Raw genomic sequence first — 24,374 nt, 5'->3', positions numbered from 1 at the left:
TTTGCAAACTCTCACCCACATACAGATTTGCCATAAATATCTTCATAATGACGCCTTAAATAATGTCAGATGTGTGGGAACTCAGGCATGCCAATCCAGAGCAAACCAGTAGAAGGGTTAGACAGTTAGGATGATCGTCCAGTTGTGCAGTTTGTAATGTCATCAACACCAAAATAAATACATACTAAGCTCAGAGCAGGTTGAAATAGGCTGGGGATGAACCTCACGTTCATCAGTGTGAGGACTGAGGTCACACATCAACAATGTCGGTCCTGCAGCTTTTGCTACTGAGGGGCAGATGTGTTAAATTCCTGTGGATTGTGCTCACTCCTTTCAGATGACATGACCCCCCTGGCTAAAACATTGAGGTACTCATGTTTGTTGTGTGCTACTGTATAGCAGTGCCCCCTGCTGGTAGCTTTTTGGTAGTGCATCTAAAACAAAGCGAAAGGTGTCATCCTTGACATTTGAGCTGGGAGCCAGGGGTCAGAGGGGATGATTGGTGTGTGATCAGTGCCAACATGAAAAGAAATGTTCTCTCATTTCCATCATGATGCTTTTTTGTCTTGTAGGACTGAGACCCCTCATCACAGATTATGGCCTTATTGTGCAAATGAGTTGTTTTGATTTGTTTTGAAGGATTTTATGAGCCTGAGAAGGAAAAACTATATAACATTTAAAAAAAGAGCACATTGCACTTTTAGTCAATCTAAGAGGAAAACCAGACATAACGTTCGCAGATAAAGCTACATGTTACTGTAATCTTTTAATAGAGGAAGTAAGTGTTGTTGTTTTTTTTAATCTGTCTCTGAAGTTCAAGGTGACCTTTAATTTGACAGTGCCAAATGAAAAAGAACAGGATGGAGGTCTGTGTGAGGAGGGCAGAGACTGAAAATGCTTTATTTCTACTTAATACTAAAAAGTACAGTAATGCAATGCAAACACAGCAGTAGCTAAACAGACTTAAAGAGAGACTAGAGACATTTTTCAAGCCTGCAATTATACTTCTATTAATACTATTTTTAATATCATTCTTTAAATACTTGCTTTTGTGTGATCTTACGCATGCACAGTCAACACGCTCAAGAACTAAACTAACACTAAATGTGAGACCAATTCATGTCAGTTATTAAGCACAAACGGTCCTAAAGATGAAACCACAGACATGGAGTATAATCAGTTTGTTTATTAAACACTTAATCAACTGTTTAATACACCAGAACATCTGAATGAGATTTATCTGCTTCATCAAGAACAGACCGTGGTACTGTGAGCTTATATTGTCGTCAAACCCAACATTCAATCTCTAAACACGTGGCTGTAAAACCTGCTGAAGATGTTTGGGCCGCTCAGTCCGGCCTCATGAGGTGAACAGGAAGCACAGAATCCCTTTAGTTAAACGACTGAAACATTGAAGTTGAAGTATAAAACTGAGGATATCAACAGCACGTTGTGGGTGAAATACATTCTGTCAGAGCATTGCTTTTGAAACTGCTGTTTTAAAGGTGGTGTCCATAAAACACTGATTGTCAACAGAACTGACGCCTGATCACCCGGAACAATGAGCGATTTTTACACGCAAAGTGGGAGATAACAGAGCTGGGAACAGAACAAGAGATAAGATGACCACCAACTGTGATTAGCAGCAAAATAAGGTCTTAAGGCAAACGCTTTCAGGCTTATTGATGAAGTCAGTGAACCCGTTTCAGCCAGCTACGACCACAAAGAACTCCTTCAAGACTTTAATACGTGTGAAACTCTTCTGCTTCACTTCTGCTTATTTCTGCTTCCCAAAACTCATCCTGATCAGCCTTTGTGTCCTTTCCAAACGCAACATTTTTTAGCTCCTCTTACAGAGTCAAAACAAATCACTTTCAGACACAGTTCAAAGAACAAATACTGCAGGTAGGTGACTTTTTTTACTTGACTGATGCAGAGTGTAGATATCAACTCTAACCAATGAACGGCCCTGATTCAGTAAGGTTTGTAGTTTGGGGTAAGAAGTGACGTTTGTCATGTTACCTGCTGAAGGGCTGCATGCAAAAGTCCAACTGAAAAAGAAATATCTGAAAAAGTAGAAAAGAACATTGAAATCTCTTCTCCAAACATGGCAAACCCTACCGACAAAACATCCACGAGTTTTACATGAACAGCAGTAAAAGAGCACGTATTGTGTGGCATCATCCAACAACATGAGAGGGCAGCTTTGAGACCGGCAGCTGAGACAAAATGCCATGAATGCTTCAGCAGAGTCGACCAGAGAACATCACCAATGTCTGAGGACGCCCTGAAGTATTCTGTAACAACATCCCATCTGAACAGTCGAGGAAGCTTTGTTCCGTTATCCTTCTCCCGGAGATGGGGGAGCGGCGCAGAAAGTGGAAACAAAGACTTCTGAAGAAAATCCGCTTGCATTTCTGAAATGATTTGTCAGATAACTCCTAATCCTACAAGTCAACAGACTGAAGAAGCGCTTTTGGATTAGAAGATAATGCTACATAAGCACACATTTACAGGAATCATGCATATCACTGCTTACAATATCGAAGCACACTGAGAAAAAACAAAGACATGTCCACTGAATAGCTCACTGCAGACACTTGGAGGCTTTTTACTGTGATACACAGTGTTCATTCTACTGTTTGGCAATGAGGATTTCCTGAATATGTGTTTAAAAATTCAGTTTACTGCATTTGTATTTAGTTTTTTAGTAATAATCTCACTTCCGGACTAAACTAAGTACACATCCAATAAAGCAGGCAGTGTTATTTTGTCTAAGAACAGACAAGTAAACAAGTGTTTACTCATGAGTCAACCATGGATTACAGACACTAAATGGAAGAGCAATATGGGCTGGCTCCTCTTTTTATTATTATATAGGTTTAAATGTGATCTTCTCATGCTAGTATGTCTAAGCACATGATGGCACAGTCTATAAACAGACCGTTTAATTCTGATGTCAGTATTTCGGAGGCTAACGATGAACAAATCCATCTATCTAAGCATAAATCCTGCTTTCAGCGCAGGTAACTTTGTTGCACCCAACTAAGAAAAACAAGAATTTGTGCAGGTTTTCTGCAGCCACTCCAGTACAATGGAGGCGAATTCAATTTTGTCTATGGTTCTCACAGCATTAAAAAAAAAATAATCAAGATTTTTCCAGAATCCATGACCCCATATATACATATATACATAGAGTATATGTTTCTCTGTGTGTGTACATGTTCAAATTCAAAATTTTAAGTCAAAAAAGAAAGCTTTTGTCACTTAAGTGCTTTTGTCAATCAAAACAAATGTGTAATAGTTCAAGTGCTCATATAGTCATTCTACCCTTTAATATTCTTCAAACATCAAAAAGAATATATAGATGCAAATTTTCACTTAAGATCAACTGATCCTACTGTGTGCACAAGTTTCCAAGTTAAATTTGGGTTGGCTTCAACTATATATATGTATATATAGTTTTTTTTGTTTGTTTTCTACGCAATAAATGCAACACTTCTTAGGGAAAACTCTTACAGGTGTCTTTGAGCTGAGAACATCTCAGCAGTGAGTATAACAGAGAAGATTTACTCTCTGAATTCTTATTCTTTTAAACAACCCTTACAGGAAGTTTCTGGTCTGGAAATCACATGTCAAGTTAAAAAACATACAAACTTATAACGATACTGCCAGAGATCACGGGTAAATAATCCTTTAAAAGGAATTATTTATAAAGTCTTCAAGGTCTTCTCAGTGCTGTAGCTTCTTTTAGTTTGTACAATAATGAGGCTTCATCCGATAAACACCTTTTCTATAAAGCAGGAATTCTTCAGTTTGTGCGTTAAGTCTTTCGTAACTTCTCTATATACATTGTGCCTGTTAAATGTCACATACTGTTTCTCACTGCGTTTCTATTAGGTTAACTAATTCCTAGCAGCTACACATAAATCTACCTGGGCATCAATTAAGTCGCTAATTTTTTTTCACACCATGACGTTAGAAATGTGGTTCCCCAAGCAGGGAATAAACAATTAAACCCTGAAACCAAAGATGTTTGGTTTATGTAACTGCAGTGTAAATGCTCCCTCGCTGTGTGTCCTCCTGTGTCTCCCAGCAGAGGGCAGTGTCGAGCCATCAGGAGCATCAGTCCACTGTTGGACTCTTAACTGGGGGAGAGGTCACTGAATGTATCATCATGAAATATTCTTTCTTATCATTACACTTTCAGCTTTTACTTGTTTATCTCCTGATTCTAATGGTAATCTCTCATCCTCTGACGTCCTTTAAACACTCACCAGCTTCAGCAATGGAGTCAGTTCTGGTTCCAAACACATCAAAAACAGATAACATGGGCTTTCCTGTTCCACACACAAAGACCAGGGCCTCTTCATTAAGACTGAGTCTGTGTGGGCACACTGAAGCAGTTGGATCCCCAGCTGCAGAGGTGGTGGCTCTTGCATTGTCCCTCTTCTAGGTGCGCCTCTAAATTCAAAGAAAAACATCAAGCACAACCTTTGTGTTTTGTCTGCAGGTTGAATCATTTACTCAAATAGCCACATTCTGAAATGCTCCGTCTCTCAATCATCCACCTTGTCCAAACAACGCCGGAAACAACAACAGAGAGGGTGTGAGCGCCGTTTCAAGTGGTCCACGTTGCTCTGTCGCTGTGGTTTTGAGGTCAAGTACTAGTGCTTGTAGTCCTCCTGTTATTACTGCACTACACTTCTACGGATCTGAGGGATTCTGTCATAGCCCTTCTCCAACTTATGCCTCCTCCATCACCTCCATGACAATTGTTCTGGGTCCAGTTAGGATCAGGTTGCTGACCGCCCGGTAGTCCTGAGAGAGGACGTTCAGTCCGTTGACCGACACCACAAACTGACACACCTGAAGAGAGAGAGGAGACATGATTGATGCTTGGCATAAAATGCTCTCAACCGATCGAACAAGTTAACATGGAGTCAAACGGGCGTGGAGGCGAAAGTGATGGGAGGAGTACAGAGAGACACGAGAGGAGGAAAGAACTAAAGGACTTACAAGTAAAACTCCACTGAAAATCTGTCTTTGGGGAATAAAATGCTCATCGTCTGCAGGACTGACGGTGGCTGGAAAACTCAACCATTGCTTCCCTTTGGAGCAACAGGAGGACGATAGCATGACATGGAAATGGTGTATTTGGAAATGTTATGCATTGTTTGGATACAATCAACATCTGGATCCGTGGTGGAGAAGCAGATTATGTTGCAGCGGTTTGTTGCAGTGGTTTGAGAAGTTTCTATGCACATTTTAGTGCTTTTTTACTTTAATTCTGGGTCTTCATTAGAATCCATTATAGTTGCTGCTAATCCAAATGGCTTCTAGCTGCGAACACTTCCTGTGTGTCAATTGGTTTTTGTTAGTTTTGTTAAAATCTGTTTAGGAATATGCTAAACCAAGGCTAGTAACAACAACTGACAGAAAGAGGGCCTGTATTGAGGCTATCAAATGCCATTTTGGGAGGTAAGTTTATGAGCTTTCTTGCCAAGAGCTCAATGAGAAGATTAATGACACTCTCATGTCTCATGACACACACACAATAGTCTTTTTGATATATTTAACAGGGCGCAGCAGGGATCCTCAATTAGAGATGCCCAAGGGCCGGACATTGAAATAAAAACAAACAATTACTGAGCCATAATTAGCCTATTATTGTTTAATATCTTCTCTGTCCTTCAAAATTAATGTTGCTTTTAATAGCCAACATCAGTGTGAACAGACTCCTCTTCAGGAACCCACAAAACTAAAAGACACAAATACTCAGTTTGAGACTCAACGTAACAGCTGGTCAACAAAAATAAACCCAGGTGATGCCTCAACTCTGAGTAACCTTTGGTTTGGCGGCGGGTCCATGGAGTAGAGAAGATGGAGCTGGAGAATAATACGATTCTGTGGAGTGGTCGAACTATGAATTATGAATGAAACTCACTTTTTGGCTCTTTAGCAGGGTTTGGCAAATTAATCAGCGAGCACTGAACAGGTTAATCCAGCCATGATGTCGTCCTGTGCAAAGGAGCAAGCTCCAAATGTTTCAACCCTACATTTTAGTTATGCAGAAGACAAATGAGGACAAATGTTTGACAGTGGCAAGATGGTATTTTCCTTGGAGTATTCCTTCCTTCCAAACAACATTTGTTCACTCACAGTGCTGCTGACAAGGCCAAAAAATGTTATGTTATCAGACAATGCTTGAGTAAGACAAAACAGAAAGTCCAGCATAGTCAAAGCTGCAGCAGGAGAGACAAACAAGTAAACACTGACAGTTTTGCCTGACATATAAATGACACCAGGTACAACATGACAGTCACGCTCAAATCACTCTCCTGTCATGCCTGGACCCCACCTCCCTTATCGTTATTTGACCACTGCTCCGACCTGCCAGCTCTGACGGAGATAAGGGCTCGTTGCCTGAGCTGCCTTCTGGCTGCTGCTCTTGCAACATGATGCTGCCGCTTCTGCTGCTGCTGCGGTTTGGTTTGCTTTTTTGCAAACTATTACAGGCGCACACTCACACACGCAAGCACACTCCCTATTCACTGTGCTCCAAAAAGTTTTCCAAAAGCCCCGCAAGATGCAAAAGAAAAAAAAACAAAAAACAATCTGATGCATGTCAGAGAGAACAAAAGCACATAATCAATCGGATTTTTATGTTGCCCATAAATCAACAAAGTGCAGACGCAGGCTGCAGAGTGACGACGGGAAAAACTTTTACAGATGTGTTTCATGGGCTCTCGACTCAGGAAACATCTTACAGGGGGCAGCTATTTAAACCCTGACTGTTCCTGACATAAACTGGTGTGACATGCAAACCTGAGAACAGCGAATACATGCGCAGAGAGGTTTTTATTTGTGGTTATTTTCACAGCAATTGCAGCTAAATGTTTTGCTGGGATTCCAAAATGTTTCAGGAAAGGAGAGATGAAAATAGGCAGAGGGAATGAGGGGAAGGAGAGATTAAGAGTGATAGAGGGATGGGGAAAAAAAAGCCCAGACTGCTAATCCTGTGCTGCAGAGGAATTTCAGACTCACTGTACTCAGATGTAAACCTCTGCAGCCTTAACTGCACTGCTCACAAAGTCAAAGCACTTTCCTTCATGCACTCCAGGACGCCCTCTCTTTCTATTCATTTCTCCCTCCGTTCCACCTTTCCTTTTTACTCTCTTCCAACACCTCCCCCTCTTTTCTCTCCCACTGGCGCTTCTCTCCTTTCAGGCTGAGGGGTTGTTAGTCTTGGCTGGGGCCCAGCTGGTCTGAATGGCTCCTTGCACTCAGAAGGGTTAAAATCACGCTTGCACAGAGAAAGGAAAGAGGCAGAAACAGGCAGAAAGGGAAGACGCGGAGAGACAATAAACAACGCATGCTGAGAGGCCATGCTGGGATGTCTAACTTACATCCAGCTGTATGCAATGTAGATTTGTTTGTCACAATAACATTTAAGTAATAGATGACCTGAGGCTATATTTGCATGTTATGTCCCTTGAGGAATCAGAAAGCCAGAGAAACAATAACTGGCTAAATTGAAAGCACACATGATAGAGTTCAGTGATTGGTTTGGTGTTTAAAGAAACATTGAGACTTTTGGAAAATATGCACTTACTCACTTTCTTGCTGAACATGAAATGAGAAGATCGATACTGCTCTCATGTCCGATACGTTTGAAACTAGAGCCAGGAGAGGGTTAGCTTAGCTTATCATAAAGGCTAGAAGTAGGGAAAACAGCTAGCCTGCTTCTGTCTGCCTACCAGCATCTCTTAAACCTTTTATTCACCTATTAATCACTACAAGTTCTAATCTGCCTGTCTGCTCAGCCTGGATTAATCAACCAGAGTTTCAATAGGAGTTACATGCCAGACTACTTCTTGGTCTGGAGCAGCGACTTCCTGGAGTCCGCTGGTTGCCTGGCAACCTCACAGTGGTGACAAGACTCCAAGAGCAAGTCAGGGAAAAAAATCAAATAACAATATGTACTAAAAGTCAAATTTGTCCTTTAAGAGAGTCAGACTATTGGCTCTTTAATGCTTGTCTCAACTGCTCATAACTGTGTGCCACTAAAAGATTAGGGAGGGATTAAATATTCTGCATATACAGTATATTATTTTACACACAGCATAAATAAAAGACTGTTTGGAGATTCGAAACTTCAAAATCATGTTCAATTGTAGTGCTCATAATCTTACAAATAATTGAACAGAACATATTGTACACTACAGCACATAAAGTACAGTATGAGAAGCACAAATGGACGCAAAGTGGGACAAACACACTTCCTGCTCTACCTGCCGCCTTATAAAAGTGCATTAGAAGTGGCTCCGACAGCTACATAAGTGCTCAGACCCATTATGGTCAGGGCGATGCTGATGTGTACGTCTGTGCGTGGTGGAAAAAGATGCAAACAGACAGAGACGCCGTGCTTGAAAGTATGCGTGTGATGAGAAGTGAAAAGAGGCTCGTAATGCTCTTTACTACCTCCCTCCCCGAGGTCAGTGGGTGTGAGTTTCTCTTTTGGCCTTCTGCCTGGTCCACGGTGCCAACACCTCACAGCACGGTGTACCCTCTCCTGAACTGCGTTACTGCTTAATTACACATCAATAAAACTACTCATGTGAAGTGGAGCAGGGCTAACCTTCTAGGAACTGCAGGGAGTGTCCACACAAATAAAGTGCAAACGCTGCTGCACACTAGGACCTTAATCTACAGAGACCGTCCTGAGGGAGAATCTCACATTTCTAACCAAATATTCTGGTATAAGATGACACTACTTTTCAGACTAGAGAAAAAAAACACAAAAGGTGGAAATGATGTGATTTAGAGTAAATGGAGTCTTCACAGTACGCATCATTCCACACACACACACACACACATAAAGACAAAAAAACACGCTCCATGACTGTGAACCACGAGTGTGAACCATGACACGTGTTTCCATAGTGATAAAATATGAACGCTGACTGTAACCAAAGCAGAAGCGATATTATTTCGACTGACCGTTTCCTCTTTCAGTGCATATACTTATGCTCCTCTGCCCTTTGCCTACTTACTCTGCTGCTTAGTCTGCAGCTCATGTGCCTTCTCTGTGACGTCACTCTGAGTTTACATCCTACCAAACAACAGAGTTTCAGGGTTTTCACCTTTGGGCTTCCATAAAACCTGAGGAAGCATTTCAACGCTCACTTTATAACTCAGAGTGTCCGCTGGACATCAGCACAGGTTGTTTCATTATTCAAAAGCTGACCAGTCTACTATGTGCTTCATAACTTCACATCTCTCTCCCATTTTTCTCCTGCAACTCATGCCTTCGTCCGCTCTTCTTCCTGGCTCCTGCGGCTTTATTCATGCAGTCCTCCCCTCTCCATGTTGTGGCGTACATTGCTGTGCTCTGCATTCCCAGGATTCCTTGCTGCCACTCTGCTTACATACCTTCAAGCCAGCTGTGGTAGCAGAGCCACCATTACCCTGTTTTCCTTCTTCGTGATCCCTTTCCTCCCTCGACACTTTTCCTGCTTTCACAGCTCCTCTCTGCTCCTGTCCTGACACATCCTCCCCACAAAGGCTGAAGTTACAGGAAGCGTCCCTCCACCATTCCTGTCCTTACCTTCATGCCAGCAGCAGCTGCAGGTCCACCAGGGTCCACGGCCTGGATGTGACAGGGTTTGCTGCCTCGCACCACAAAGCCCCAGCCCACGGCATCACCTACGATCTGAGGAACAACAACAGCAAACCATAATACCAAATGACATCTCGCTGTATTTAATGCACACGCTTGGTATTTAGCCTGAGCCAAAACTTGTATCTGTGCTAGATTTGTGGTTGCAGTCTATAAGTATGTGTGTGTGTGTGTGTGTGTGTGTGTGTGTGCATTTGTGTGCATGCATGTGTGCCTACAGTGAATGTCTTCTTTAGAAAAGGTCCTCCTGGTGTCTGCAGCTCCTCTGGACTCACTTGTCTTTTCAGGACTGTTGAGAGAAACACACATAATGTTATTTGCTATGGTGATAATCAGGCACAACCACTTACACATGGTTACTGCACTGTCGTATCTGCAAACAGACATGAACCTGCACGCACACACTGAAACACACACAATACTGTTGGTTAAGTGTGTAATGTCAGTCACATGCAAACAAGGCCTGGAGGCTCGCTGCTTCCTGAAACAGTATAGCTCCCCTTCCCTTCCTCCAACTTCCCCTAACCATTACTCACTTCAACATGACTCTCCGCTACGCTGCTTTAAATGGACTTTTGTGTGATTTTAAAATCACTCCATTTGGACAAATGTTGAAGCATCTGGCAAAAAGGAGAGCTGGGAAGATGTAGCTGACTTGTACCCAGGAGCCAAACATATAAAGGATCCATGCACACACATACCACGCATGCAACAATAGCCGGCGATGTAGGTGCTATGAAACAGTAGTGTCAGTCACATGGAAGGATTTCACCACAGATATCTGGTGAACCTACTCTTCCTCTTTAGGCCAATAAAGGCCAGTGAGCAAAGAGTTATAGATTTATAAACCAGAAGCACTCGTACGCACTGAGTTTCATTTGCTTCTTCCACACACACATCCTCTCAGACAGCCTATTGGCCCGTGTGTGCTGAACAGTACATGAGTGCTTGACTAATCTGCGGCCTGTGCGGTACTTCATTCTAATCTGATAAGCGAGAGGAAGTGAGAGACATCTTTTATCCTCTTGATCTGGACGTTTTCATAATCTCTCTGTGGGAATCCTGATCTGATCGGATCCACAGGACAACTTCTTTTTAATGCCTCATCATCTGCCATGTCTGCTTCATATCAGAGGCCAATGTCTTTTATTGAAGCTGTCTGCTTTCAGAAATGTTACCCAGAAATTACACACAGCACTCCTCTGATTCACTGGGCAACTTCTGTGCCTCTACTATGAATGCTTTTTATTTTTGGACTCCTTATCTTCATGCACAATTACTACAGTTAATATGAAGCAGAGGGAAAATGTGTGTGTGTGTGTGTGTGTGTGTGTGTGTGTGTGCGTGTGTGTGTGTGTGTGTGTGTGAGTGTGTCAGAGTGCCTTCCTTTTCCTGTTCATTGTGTATGGTGTGTGTATGAGTGCTTGTGTTGAGGGGGGCTCCACTGCTACAAAGAGACTCTGTCAAGGACTCTGCTTGGATTAGACACATGAAAGGAAACCTCACAGAAGTAAAGGCATACAAGGCAGAAAACACACACGCACGCACGCACGCACGCACGCACGCACACGCACACACACACACACACAAAGGCATCACTTCTTCATTCAAATCTCCACTCAGAAGTTAAAGCAGCCCATCCCCAAATGATACGCATGCTATCACATCTGTCCTCCTCTGCAGCTCACATGAGGCCATTTAGCTGTTCTCTTCAATGAAGTAACAAGAAACTAGCATTAAGAACAGCACTGCATTGTTCCAACATAGAATGAAGAGCTGGAGCAACTAGACTCGTGTGTGTCCTCCTCATCTTACCAGATTTGGGGTTGCAGAGGACAGGGGGGCTGCTGCTGAGCGTAGGACTGCTGCTGTAGTAACCGCTGCTGCCGCAGCTGCTGCTCATGCTGCTGCGCCGAACTCCGACCGCCACCTTTATCTCTTTCGTGGGACTCACTGAGGCAGGGAGAGACAAAGAGAGGCGTTAGACTGAGAAGATACGGCAGAAAGAGAGGGAGAAGGAGTAGAAAGCCATACAGCAGGATATAGGCTCGAATTAATCGGACAGTTTGTTAGCACGGCCGTTCCGCCTGCAGGTCAATCAGCAGCACGAGTACTAACCCTAGCTGTGTTTACAGTGAGCCTCATTAATATTCAGAAGTACAGCCCATCTGAAGACAAGGGCCTCACTCACTTAGCATAAACTAGGACATACGTTTGAGAAGAGCAGGTTAAAAAATGAACTAGTTATGTCAACCCTCTTCCCCCATTACTTCCTGTTTTCCTGATACGGTTACCCACTGGGGCCACTGTCTGTCCAGCATTGTTTGCTAATTACAAGCACTTTAAGCTACTTGTTTGAGTGGTGTATGTTTCTCAGAGGGAACCGTCTTAGAATAGGTGGTGTTTTTAAGAGAAAATCAGTAACTCCAGGAGTAATATGATTTATGTGCATTTCAGATCTTCCTTTCAGATTGCAGGCCCTGTCCAGGAATGTTGCATTCTTATAAATATTTCGAGGGAATGGGAGTGCTGTTTATCACATTTAGAGGGGGCGGGGGTGGAAAATATCCACCCCCTCAGAGTGCCGACATTTGATATTTTTCTAGCGCTGCAATTGTAATGAGCATGATCTGCGGTGAATAAGCCGAATCCAATCTGAAGCTGAGCTGAAGCTACAAATCTCCACAGCTTAACTGCTCGTTTTTCAGAGGCTAAGCCAACTGGACGCTGTGATCTAACGACAGGACGCTTTTTGCCATGTTCTCCTGCCTGGCCACACAAATAGCTCCACTCTATTATCTTTATGTGGCAGACACCACCAAGGACACCAGTTATCGTGTGTGTGCGTGTGTGTGTCAACAGAAGATAATGCTAAAGGGGTTAATATGTCACTGTAGTTTTTTCGTAGAAGAAGGACAAGTGATCTCAGCTTCTATGTCAACCGCACACTGACAGCTATTAATAGCCGCCATATTATTATAAAACTAGACATCAGTGTACTTACACTTTCTCTGTGTGTGTGTGCGTGTGTGTGTGTCCGCATGTACATTTTCTACCTGAGAGGAAGCTGGTGTTCCCTCCATCTGAGTTCTGTTTGCGGAGACAGAAAGGGCTGTCGTGACTCTCGGGGATGCTGCGGCCGCGCTCATGGAGGAGTTCAATCAACCGCCGCCGTCGCCGGAAATTCATCCGGAACTGGTAGAGGAGGGGTCCGTCGGCAAAGTGGTGCTTGTTGGTTACTGAAGACAAAGAAAAATGGACACAGAGAGAATAAATAAACTCTGAAATAAGACAAGGTAGAAAGCATAAAAGGCTTTTGAAACCTCACCATATGGCGTGCTGGACATCCAGTGATATTTAACCTTAATAACATCTCTTCTAGATAATCTCCTTCATAATGAAGCAGGCAGAGACAGATATGATGTATTATGATATATCCATCACTAAAACATGAGCAGGGAACAATCTTTCTCTGAAAAAAGTTATTTCTACACTGGTTGTGACTCAGAATCTAAGGCCAAGAATCATTTGTTCCACTGGCCGGCTGGTGGCCAGCTTGGCTGAAAACCTCACAGATTCACGCTTCTCGCCTGAACAGGGCTCGGCCGAGCTGGACTCTCTGAACTCAACTGAGCAGCACTGAACAAACTGTCCGCTGAGCTGAGATCACCTGCGCTGAACAAACATAAACTGACCTCAGAGAGCGTCGGCCGCAGCCGTGTCAGCTGAGCCGAGAAGACCAGCTGGGCCGAGTACAGTTTCATTTGAAATTAATAGGCTTGTCGGGGGGAAACAAAAACTCGTAAGTATATTGGCCCTCTTAAAGTCCTTGCAGTGTTACCCTGTTATTTTCCCATTTTTATCTACTTTGATATTGATTTATGATATTGTCTGTTCATGCCTCTGGAAAGGAGTTAAAATGATGCTACATAAATACAGAAAATATATACAACAGTTATTATCACAAATTACAGGAAATGCACGAGCGAGTCCATAAACCACCCACCTACATACATCAGAAACCTGCTTGAAGCCTAATTACCTGTCTGCTAATACAAGTTTCATAAGTAAGACTGTGTTCCTCTTATTCAAGCTGCTTTATTTTCATCTGCTGCATCAGTGCTGTAATGGGATTTCTAAATGACTCATCAGGCCCATTCACACAGGATAAGTAATCACATTCAAACCAACACACTTCCTTCCAAAAACAGCAGCAGACCCTCTGATCCAACCTCTTCGGCAAGGATTTGCAGAACCCCCCAAAAAAACCCAACCATGTTCCTGCCTCTGATCTTGAAGCCTCTGTGAAAGGATTTGCAGAACACCATCATTTCCTACTTCCCATGATTTCTTAAAAAACTTGTGATCGTCACATCAAGTTTGTGATTAGTAAGCATGAATAAAGATTCAAACCTATTAGAAAGAGATTTCCTCCATATATCCCCATTAAAATCATGTATCAAAGTACTGGTATGGTTGAAATTCATTGATTGGGGCTTTCGTACAGATATTGGACCATTTATTTGATTGGCAGCTACTTTGCTGAGAATTAAAAGAACAGATGCAACATCGTTATGCCCTTGGAAGGTAGTTTAATTTCCATCCATCCATCCATTGTCTTCCGCTTATCCGGGGCCAGGTCGCGGGGGCAGCAGTCTAAGCAGGGATGCCCAGACTTCCCTCTCCCCAGACACGTCCTCCAGCTCTTCCGGGAGGAGCCCGAGGCGTTCCCAGGCCAGCCGAGTGACATAGTCCCTCCAGCGTGTCCTGGGTCTTCCCCGGGGCCTCTTCCCGGTAGTTTAATTTATAAATAATAATCTTAATCTTCCCCTAAATCAACTGCAATCCTGGTTGACAATGCAAGAGAAATACTTGTAGTAAAAAACTAAAAAACTAAAATGACATGACTAATATCTTTAACCTATATGTGGTAATTCACCGTATTTCTACAGTGCAGTCATTTAATTATCATTTATCAGTGCAACAAAAACACACACACTGGACTTGTGGTTAGTTCACACGTCCTTTGGTGGATGCAAAGCTTCTGTCAACCCAACAGTCCTTTTATTATATGTGACAAAAGGGAAAAAAACACAAATGGAGCAGCCTTTAGAGGAGGGTTTTACTGTCATCTCCACACACATAAACTGAAACTCTGTTCCTCCTGTTCGGTGTGAACTTATTCAGGAAGATGCAGCAGAAACAGTCATGTCCAGTATGATCACAGCCTGCTGCTGGTCCGCTGTCTTTGGCGTGGTGACACAGATACTCTGACCACTTCTGTGATTTGTGTTGTTAATTTGCTTCTGTACATTATCTGCAACACTAACTTTTACATCTGTTTCAAGCTGCCTCTTTGTGCGGGGTCCCTAATCTCAGCGGGTCACGTGTTTACGGCCACATACTGTCCCACAGCAAACAATGATGTCCACACACAATGTGGATCCATCCAGACTCGCCTTCTACACATTACATATGTATGAATGTGAGAGCATGACCTCCACCCAGCACAGCAGACAGCAGGAGCGCAGATTAGCTAGCTCCCTCTCTGCCACGTTTAGAATATGTTTCTAATGGGAACTGAAGGCTTGTAAACATAAATTAAATGAGTTTAAATCACTCTCCTCACTGTAACAAAGGGGTGCATATGTAGAGTGAAAAGTCCACATATCATCATGTAAGGCTAGTGCAGTTTTTTCCACAGGGAGGATGACACTATGGAGTCTCTGTGAGGCCGGCAGGAAGTAAATCATTACATTGAATGAGCGAAGTGGAAGGGGTATTTTTATGATGCATTGTTCCTTAGGGGCCATATACAATCTGTAATCCACACCAAAGTAGTTTCACATGCCAACCCCCAGCTGTGTTGATGGTTATACTGAATTCGTTCAATGTCTGAACTTAATATGATTTATTCTATTGCATGTATATTTAAAAATGCAGCCAAAGAGTTCCGTGTATCTCTAAATAGAATTAAAATAAAAGGATGTGTGTAGCCACTGCCTATCACATGGTGAAATCTGAATAATATTGTTAATACTGCACTAAGGCCATGTGATGCCACGAGGCCCCACAGAGACTCATTCAGGATGACGTCCATTGTTAAAAGTAGATCTCAAACACACTGTACGGGCAAACGCACACAAACATCACCTTGTGCAGGTTAGCATTCACTCCCTATTATAACATTTGCACAACTTGGAAATACCTTTGAAGCCTTTTTAGCGTGAAGACAAAAACAACTGTGTGGCCTGTCAGTGCAGCTGGTGCTAATTATGCCTTTAATTGGCTTGATTTAACGCAGGGCTACAAACACACATTCGCACCTGGGAGTGACATGATGGCACTGAAGCATTAATGCTCTTCTAAAATGAGTGAGAAAAACACTTGGTTGGACTGGTTTTCAGTTCCGCTCAAACCCCCCAGTGAACTACTAGAGTGATGACTTTAGAGTGCCAAATATGCACTGATGCAGGAAATCTTCTCAAGGTGCGGTGTCTTACTACCTGTTCCCTGATGGCTCTGTGTTTTTATAAATTTGATAATGATTTTATTGTTTTAAGTAGATAAATACTTACAGGATTAACTTTGTCAGAAATAAATTAATAGATTTTTCTATTTTCATACAGGAACAAAAACACACATTTACTCAGGTACTGTCCAATAGTACAATTTGGGAGGTTGATCATTTCTATATTATGCTACCTTATATTTTTACTTCATTACATTTCAGAGGGGCATATTGTACTTTTTACTGCACTACATTTACCTATAGCTGGAATTACACCTTACGTTACACATTAATACTTTAATTAAGCTGGAAAAACAAGTTTTCTGTTAAACATAGTGTTAGTTCGACCCTGTGTCCCCGTGGGTGTTAAAAAGTGTGTTTATACAAGTATGATCATACACGATATAATGAAGGATATCAGGCCGAATATAAAGCAGGTAAAAGTAGCTCTACCAGCAACAGCACTAAAACATACTTATTTTCTTATAGTGATATTAGTACTTTTACTCAATAAAAGGGCCAGAGTACCTCTTCCACCACTGCTAAGAATATTAGATATATGTATATATATATATGCATGTATGTATGTATGTCACATAGTCCCAGATAATATGATAGCCCTGGTTCTGGGCTCCACAGCCAGGAGAACTTAGCATGTAGCCCGAGACAGATCAGGTCAAGCATAGGAGACACAGAGAATCAAGACTGGTGAAATACAATCCCAGCCAGTGTGAGATGTAATGTGGGTCAGTCCAGAACAGCTGTGAGCCCAAAATGAAAATGATGAAAATGGGTGCTGAACTTGCACAGTTTACATTGTAAAGTTTTCAGTTTGATTTTTTAGTTAATTAATCCAGGGTTGTTCTATCTAGAGATATACAGTATGTGCTGTTAAAGTGATCAGCTGGGTCTCCTTCGTTTTGCAAACTGCTGCAAGCTCACACTCAACTGCACATGACTTTGATGGGGACCTTCTCTTAACAAGTACTCAAAAGGGTGTGTTTAAGTATGCAGATAGGGCTGTAATCTATAAGTCTGGCAGTTATCAGATTGCATGACCCAAAAGAGCAAAGCAAAGGTAACACGGTGTTATATATGGCAAGGTCACCAGGTTCAAGGAGGAGATGTGAAGGAGTCTGATTTTAGTCCGAATTCGACAGATGGAAGAACTTAAGACCAGAGCCACGTCGCTGGGATCATGTAGCGGTGAGACGGGGCTACGAGCTTCACTGTCACCAGAAGTCCTTTACAGATCATCAATCTGTCAATAGCACGACCTCCAGTCACACTGTGCGCCCCCCAGTTGAGGCAGGTTCAGACACAGCAATAAGGCAATACAATTTTGAAATACTTGACATTGATTGCTGCTGTTAAAATGTTCTAAGCACACAGAACATTTTCAGCGTGCACACATGAGGAACGGTCGGCCAATCGTCCTCACCGTGCTGGATGATGCCGTGTTCAAGGAGCCTCCGTCCCAGCTGCTCCGCCTCCTCCCTGGTTGAAATCTCCCCCTCCTGCAGCAGCCAGTCGATGAACTCAGAGGCCACCAGCGTCCGCTCGAACGTCCCGCCCTCCTCCTCCCTGGTTTGCAACAGGTTGTTTTCTGTGTTCATCAGCCTGTGGGGAGAGCCTTTTGTTTAATTAGGAGCACCACCTCTTAAGACAAGTCACAGGGCGTTGCATTCAAAAAGCAAGCTAATCCACGCACCAATCTTAAAATTAAGACACCCACTCCACTAACTCCAGTTTCCAGTTAGAGCTTTAGCTTTGTGGGAACTGTGGGCAACAAACTCAGTAACAGCATCAACACTTCTTGACTGCATGAAGAAGGCAATCTGAATATGTCAGAGAACTACTTTTGCAGCGGTGGCTAATATCTCCATAGTAACAGCTGGCATTTATGCACTATAGTGGTGTTATGCACAGCACATACTGCACCTATCTGAATACTGCAACATTTAGAACTGATGTGAGCATACAGTAATTATCCAAGAGATGTGATCAGTGTTGAGTCAAACTGGGATTATTGTGAAAAACAAGATCAGTGGGAATTTCCAGCAGGGAAAATCCTTCAAACAAGCAGTTCCGCCCATTTCTCCACTCTGTAATCTGTCAGACAGCACTAACACTGCACTGTAACTGTCTTCAGATTAGCACTTCAGCCACATAAATGGAGGCATTGAGAATGAATCTTACAACTAAATGTTACTCCTAGAGCCTCGCACACCGAAACTACATAGCAGAATAACACGATGACAAGATAATTACACCAAAGAAATGTTTTTCGAGATCTGCTTCATTGGCAATCAATGGAGGTTTGTCTTTGTGGACACAGTTAAAAACCAGTTTCACTGCAGTGGATAAGATTTCCTAAAGCCTCTACTGAATAACAGAAAATATCACAACTACATCTGAGTTTTACTGTCATAATTACTGATGTGTGTGATTCTGAATAGTCTCTGTCAAAGGCTTGCGGTACACGGGTGGTTTGATCTCTTCTGGATGACACCAGGTGACACACACACACACACACACATACACACACACACTCCAACAAACAAAAACAGACGAGCACACACACGCACAGCGCAGAACTGCTGACTGGCTCCCAGTGTGGCTCTCTTAAAAACACACTCACAGCTGTCACTCACGCTCAAACACTGTCACCTGAACATTCAAACAATATGAAACAGCCAGGCAGTGCTCAAAAGGAACAATACGCTCTCTGTGACACACCTGTACGCGCCGCACATGTGCCAGCATGAACTGTAGAATCAAAGGGACAAATTTCATTCCCACACTCTGTTTTAATGGCTATCAATCATATGCAAGACTGTCAACTCTGTGTAGTGCAGACAGACAGACAGACAGACAGACAGACAGACAGACTTCATTTCTGGATATAATAGCAGCTTGGAGATTTGTGGGAATGCTTAGGAAATTGAACCGACGTGATGGGAAACTGTCAGACAAGTATTTGCGTCGGCTGACACATTCTATAGCCGAAGCGTTTAGGCTCCATGCACAGAAACTTTAACCAACCGCTGACCTAATTAGACCAGTCTGAACTGGATAGACGAACCAGCGCCCTCTGCACATCTGCCAGCGAACAGATTGTAATCTGTATTAGCTTAACCACAGACGTGACTTGTTTCAAGCTCGTACCAGATGAGTCAGTCAGTCAAGAGATTAAATATAACTATGGTCTGAAAGGTCGATGGAGGACGGGTTAAGGGAGTAGTTAGGCATTGGAAATATGCTTAGTCGCTTCCTTGCCAAGACTTAGATAAGAAAATTGATACCACTCTCATGTCTTTACGCTAAACGTGAAGCTACAGCAACAAGACGGTTAGCCTATCTTAGCATAAAGACTTGAAGCATATATCTGGCATATAACCATCAGTAAACTGCAAAATTATCTGTTTTAAACTTTTTTACTTTTTGTTACGATTAAACAAACCAGTTATAAAGTGTTAATTGAGTTCTGTTCTGGTAGGTGGATTTTGCCGCCTACGGAGTGAGCCAGGCTAGCTGTTTCCCCCCAATTTCCAGTCTTTATGCTAAGCTAAGATAACTGGCTACTGACTCTAGCGACATTTTTACCACACAGACATGTGATTGGTATTGATCTTCTCATCTAACTCTTGGAAAGAAAGTGAATAAGCGTATTTCCAAAACTGTCAAGTATTTCTTCAGGAAAAAAGATAACTAACCTTGTGTATAAAGGTAATCCACACAATGTGTATAAAGGCTTAAGGCTGCGTATAGAGCAGGCGAGGTTGGCCTGGACAAGCCATCTGCATGTCTTTACTTACAGCCAGGGAAAGCAGCTTCTGCTCTAATGAAGCTAAATGAGGATGCAAATCGGTGAAATTAAACTAAATAACACCTAAATCTGGCGTACAATCATATTGTCATTAAACTCAGGGTGACACCGTGTTCCTCAAGCTTCAACCCTGACTTGATTTAAAGAATACAACTACAGTTTAAACGTCTGCGGCGCACACGCAGGACTTTCCTTCATTCAGGCAAAGTCAACACAATACAGAAGACACTTGTTCAGATGTCAGATTTTGATGGATGTGGAGCTTTAGTGGGACAAGTGCCAGCATCATAACACAAATATTGAAGGAACTGGACATCATGTTCCATGAGACTCGCCTGTGTACACAATGCCATTTAATCCATGTAAACACATTAAGTCAACAGATCATGTTATGTTAGCTCAAAATGACCGCCTCAAAGTACCGACTCAAAGCAAAGCACAGCGTGCTTGGAACAATAGCATGAGTATTACATAAGCAGTACAGTATATCATGCATGACTTGAGATGCATATATAGTATGTAAATGGGTCATGATAACTCTAAAATGGGACAAGGTGAGCTACCATGACCTGGATATGCACTCAGTGCAGCTGTTCAGCCAGCACACCTCGCCGAGCTGCAGCAGTGTCCACGGAGACGTGTTTGTGGGACAGAAAGACTTTTCCCTGCTCTCAGATTTGGTGTGGTTTGGTATGAAGGTGGAGCACTGATGGTTCCCCAGGACACACAACAGCCCTTAAAAACAAATATAACTTTAAGGGTCATTTAAGGGACATGTGAGAGCACTGTACAGTAAGCAAGTCACAGTGTCACACAGCAGGCAAAGGTTGTGAAGGAACAAGTTCCAAACCATCTGAATGAGCTGAATAACCAACAAGGTGATGAAAAGTTAAAAAGTACATAAAATATATATAAAAATGTCAGTGATCAGACCTGGAGGCTGAATGTGAGTTTTTTTCTTATGTGAGTAATTACTGAATCGAGCTGAAGCGGAGGAAGTTGAAATAGCCTTCGGTTAAATTACTTTATTTAGTGACTCGACTATCACATTAAAAACCAAGACTCAAACATAAAACGTGCAAAAAAGCAAAGTTTGTATAGTGTCACCTCTTGGCTCACTATTAGTAGCTAGATTTTTCTAAATAAGAGTGGAGACTCTATTCTAACAATAGTAACTGGGTTTTTTGTTTTGTTTTTCCTGTTTAGGTTAATTTGACCATTGGTTTGGTCTCAGCAATTGAAGTCTCGGGGGTAAAAGTTAAAATTGTGGTAAAAACAGCACTCTACAGAATTCAGAATTCAGAAAATAGGGACTAAATGTATTTTTCTACGTCAAAGCTTCAGAATGATAATGTTTACAAACATATTTTCCAACCTTGTGACCCCATTTCAGCTGCATTGTGGCCACTTGAAAGCTAAATGACTCTTCATGTATTTCTGTTACATAAACAACCACAACCAGTTCTGAACCGTTAATGGCATAACTTTCTAATGTCAAATCTGTTTCTGTTCTACAGCCCTTAATCTCAGTCCCACTGACCTCATGGAACAACAAATTAATGATAACATTACTTGTGGCAGCTATCAGAATCTTTAGTACAGATTAGCATTACCGTAAGATAATCGAGCCGAGTTAAAACATGAAATATTCAAATGCTTTAATGGTAAAACTATTGTAAACCTTTGTTAATAACCCTGTATGTTGGACTTCTTGCTATAACAACCAAAGACATTCCTTCAGTCATCAGTTAGTCATGTGAAAACGTCAGGATCTATTCTAAAGCAGAGAGAGCAGCTAATGGACTCGCCAGCGATTATCAGCTGTAACTTGTGTTAGGCTTAGCTGTGCTGTGACATTGAGATTATATCTGTGGAATGCTTGATAAACCTGTGGCATGTGCTCTCTGTAGCAGCATGCATCTTTGTATATCTGACAAACAAAACAAGATAGATGCTGCATGATGCATGTCAGGAGCGCAGAAATATACTAATGTCAAGTGTACAGAATTTGCTGTTATGGGCTAAAACATGCACAACCACCAGCACCTTCTTTTAGGGACGGTGGTGCTGGAGCAATGAGAGACAGTCTGTCGTTTTAAACAGAGGTATTTTTTAGCCTTGAAAAGACAAATCGACACTTTTTCACTCTGACAAACACTAAAGTGCACACTGATGCAGCAAGTGCTGATGCACAAACATAAAAACATAAAGACATGTGCACAAGATGAGGGTGAAGTACCTGCAGAGATTGTATCTGAACTATCTGATGTAGAAAAACAGGCTTTTGACCACAGGGCCAGTGGAAGTGAATGAGCAAGGCTTGAACCTTCTTAACTGCTACTGCTGAGCTGCCCTTCAGCAATGCACATAACCCACAGCTGCCCCTGTGAGGCCGACAGAAAAGACTATGAACCTGGCTAAATGATCTTTAATTAAGCCATACCACTACAATCTACAGTAGACACACACACACAAACAGTCTACATGGTGAACAATGCTTTGAAAGGCCTGTAAAACACTGTCCTCTCTGACTAACCCCGTCTCCTAGGATATGCAGTCATAACAACTGTTTGAAATGACTTCCTGTGGTTTGTTTACCGGAGTCTGTATATTGCTGATCTGACAAACTGACAGCATCAGAGATCAATGTGTGGAGAGGGCAGTTTATTTTTCCCAATGGAAAAACTAGATGTGCAACTGGCTGAAGGGAAAGCGCACCTGATGCAACATGCTGCATGATCATGGAGATTGTACAGTATGTACTCTAAGTGTTTTGCCTGTGTAAAGATCAGTGCTAAAGGCACCGTCTAGTGATGATGTCCCAGGAAGGAAAAGGACACAAAGAAGCGATAACCTGTCACTACATAGCACATAAATGCTGTATCCATTATATTCTCTATTCTACTACTTTAGAGAGGTTCATTTACTATTGCAAACTCATTTTCAGAGACTGCATTTTGAAAAATAGCTCCAATCTTTCAAATCCACTTGTCAACCTGCTATGGCTTTTCATTAAATTCAAGAACTGAGACAGGCAAAGAGCACAAATCTAAAACAATCGGCAAAAAAGATAGCATAGGCTGTGAAGTAATTTCCTTTCTTTAGGCCTGAGATATAATATGACAAACTCTCTGTCTCTTAGGGACGATCGGGCAGTGCAGCAGTCCTGATAAGACTGGGATGTCTCTGTCTTCCAGGGGAGTCAAAGCTGCAGCAGATAGGCTGCACTCTGGCCCAGACTCAACAGACTGTCTGACCGTCTCCCCTTAGAATGTATTACATGTGACCTGAGTGGACCATACAACGTCACTTTGGTAGGCATAGTTTCTTATTTAGGATCCAACAGCCAATAGAATCCTCACATATGACATGTATTAAATCTCATGGGTCTCAAAGGGGTTAAATACTCCCTGTCAGGAAGTATCCTTTAGAACTGTACAAATGCTAATATCAGCATACAAACATGCTCACAATAACGATGCTAACATGCTGATGTTGAGCAGGAGTGTTTACAGTGTTTACATCTTTGTTTAGCTTGTTGTCTCCTAATTAGCTCTAAACACAAATTACACCTCCAGTTAATGGGAATACTGTTAGTTTTGCGAGTATTTATTTATAAACAAAAGCAGTGAACAAATAAAAAAATTTGACCTGATAATGTTGCAAGATGAAAAGTCAAGAGATCACCAAAGTTATTACATTTTGTCCTGAGGAAGATACGAAAGTCTGCACCAAACTTCATGACAAGCCACTGTACAATTGTAGAGATATTTCAGTCTGGACCAATGTGGTGGACAGACCTACATTGCCGCCCCTTGAACCACACTGCTAGTGTGCTTAAAAAGAGCTTTTGGGTTTGCCCCAACATACATTCAGGCTGTAAAGGTCACTGCCTCAACGTAAAGAAAATCAGCATTTATGTAACAAACAACGCTCCCAATGTTGAAATGTACAAAAAGTAGAGGGTAGTAGAGGACCAAAGTAGTATATGCTTATGATCCGCTTTGTGACTACACTGTTGCAGCTATCAAATGAAGCCAAATTCCTGTTCAGGACTAACAACTTGCATTGGCATGCAAATTCTGTTCACTTTGCCAAATCTTAATGTGCATGGTTATTGTTCCTGGTGTGTCCTGAAACCCAGAGGAATATCTCATTTATTTTAGAAGTAGTGAAATTTAATCAAATCTTTGCAAAGCTCTGACCAAAGAGCCAAAGCAAATGTGCTGCACAATTATGAAAACAAGCGGCAGGAACGATGATCCTTCCTGGATGGGACGTATTTGCTCGGACACAAGAGACAGAGAGATGATTCCTTTTTTTTTCATGTTGCAGGACTGTTACTTGTGCTC

At 42.2% G+C, this 24,374-nt stretch overlaps 1 protein-coding gene across 4 annotated transcripts in view; it reads right to left on the bottom strand.

Annotated features, from left to right (window-relative positions):
- Positions 1-1,166: 1,166 nt before the first annotated feature.
- deptor (DEP domain containing MTOR-interacting protein) overlaps positions 1,167-24,374 on the bottom strand; it is a 28,987-nt gene continuing 5,779 nt past the window's right edge. For all 4 annotated transcript variants that reach the window (XM_041942750.1, XM_041942749.1, XM_041942747.1 and 1 more), the window contains exons 5-10: positions 17,635-17,813; positions 12,739-12,921; positions 11,498-11,635; positions 9,901-9,971; positions 9,611-9,715; positions 1,167-4,869 (exon numbers count right to left, since the gene is read on the bottom strand). In XM_041942750.1, coding sequence (XP_041798684.1) covers positions 4,747-4,869; positions 9,611-9,715; positions 9,901-9,971; positions 11,498-11,635; positions 12,739-12,921; positions 17,635-17,813 — 799 coding nt within the window. In that variant the 3' untranslated portion in view covers positions 1,167-4,746. The remainder of the gene's footprint in view (positions 4,870-9,610; positions 9,716-9,900; positions 9,972-11,497; positions 11,636-12,738; positions 12,922-17,634; positions 17,814-24,374) is intronic.

The sequence above is a fragment of the Chelmon rostratus genome, chromosome 8 (genome assembly GCF_017976325.1).
Source record: "Chelmon rostratus isolate fCheRos1 chromosome 8, fCheRos1.pri, whole genome shotgun sequence".
Lineage (NCBI taxonomy): Eukaryota > Metazoa > Chordata > Actinopteri > Chaetodontiformes > Chaetodontidae > Chelmon > Chelmon rostratus.
This window is presented reverse-complemented; position numbering and strand designations above follow the sequence as displayed.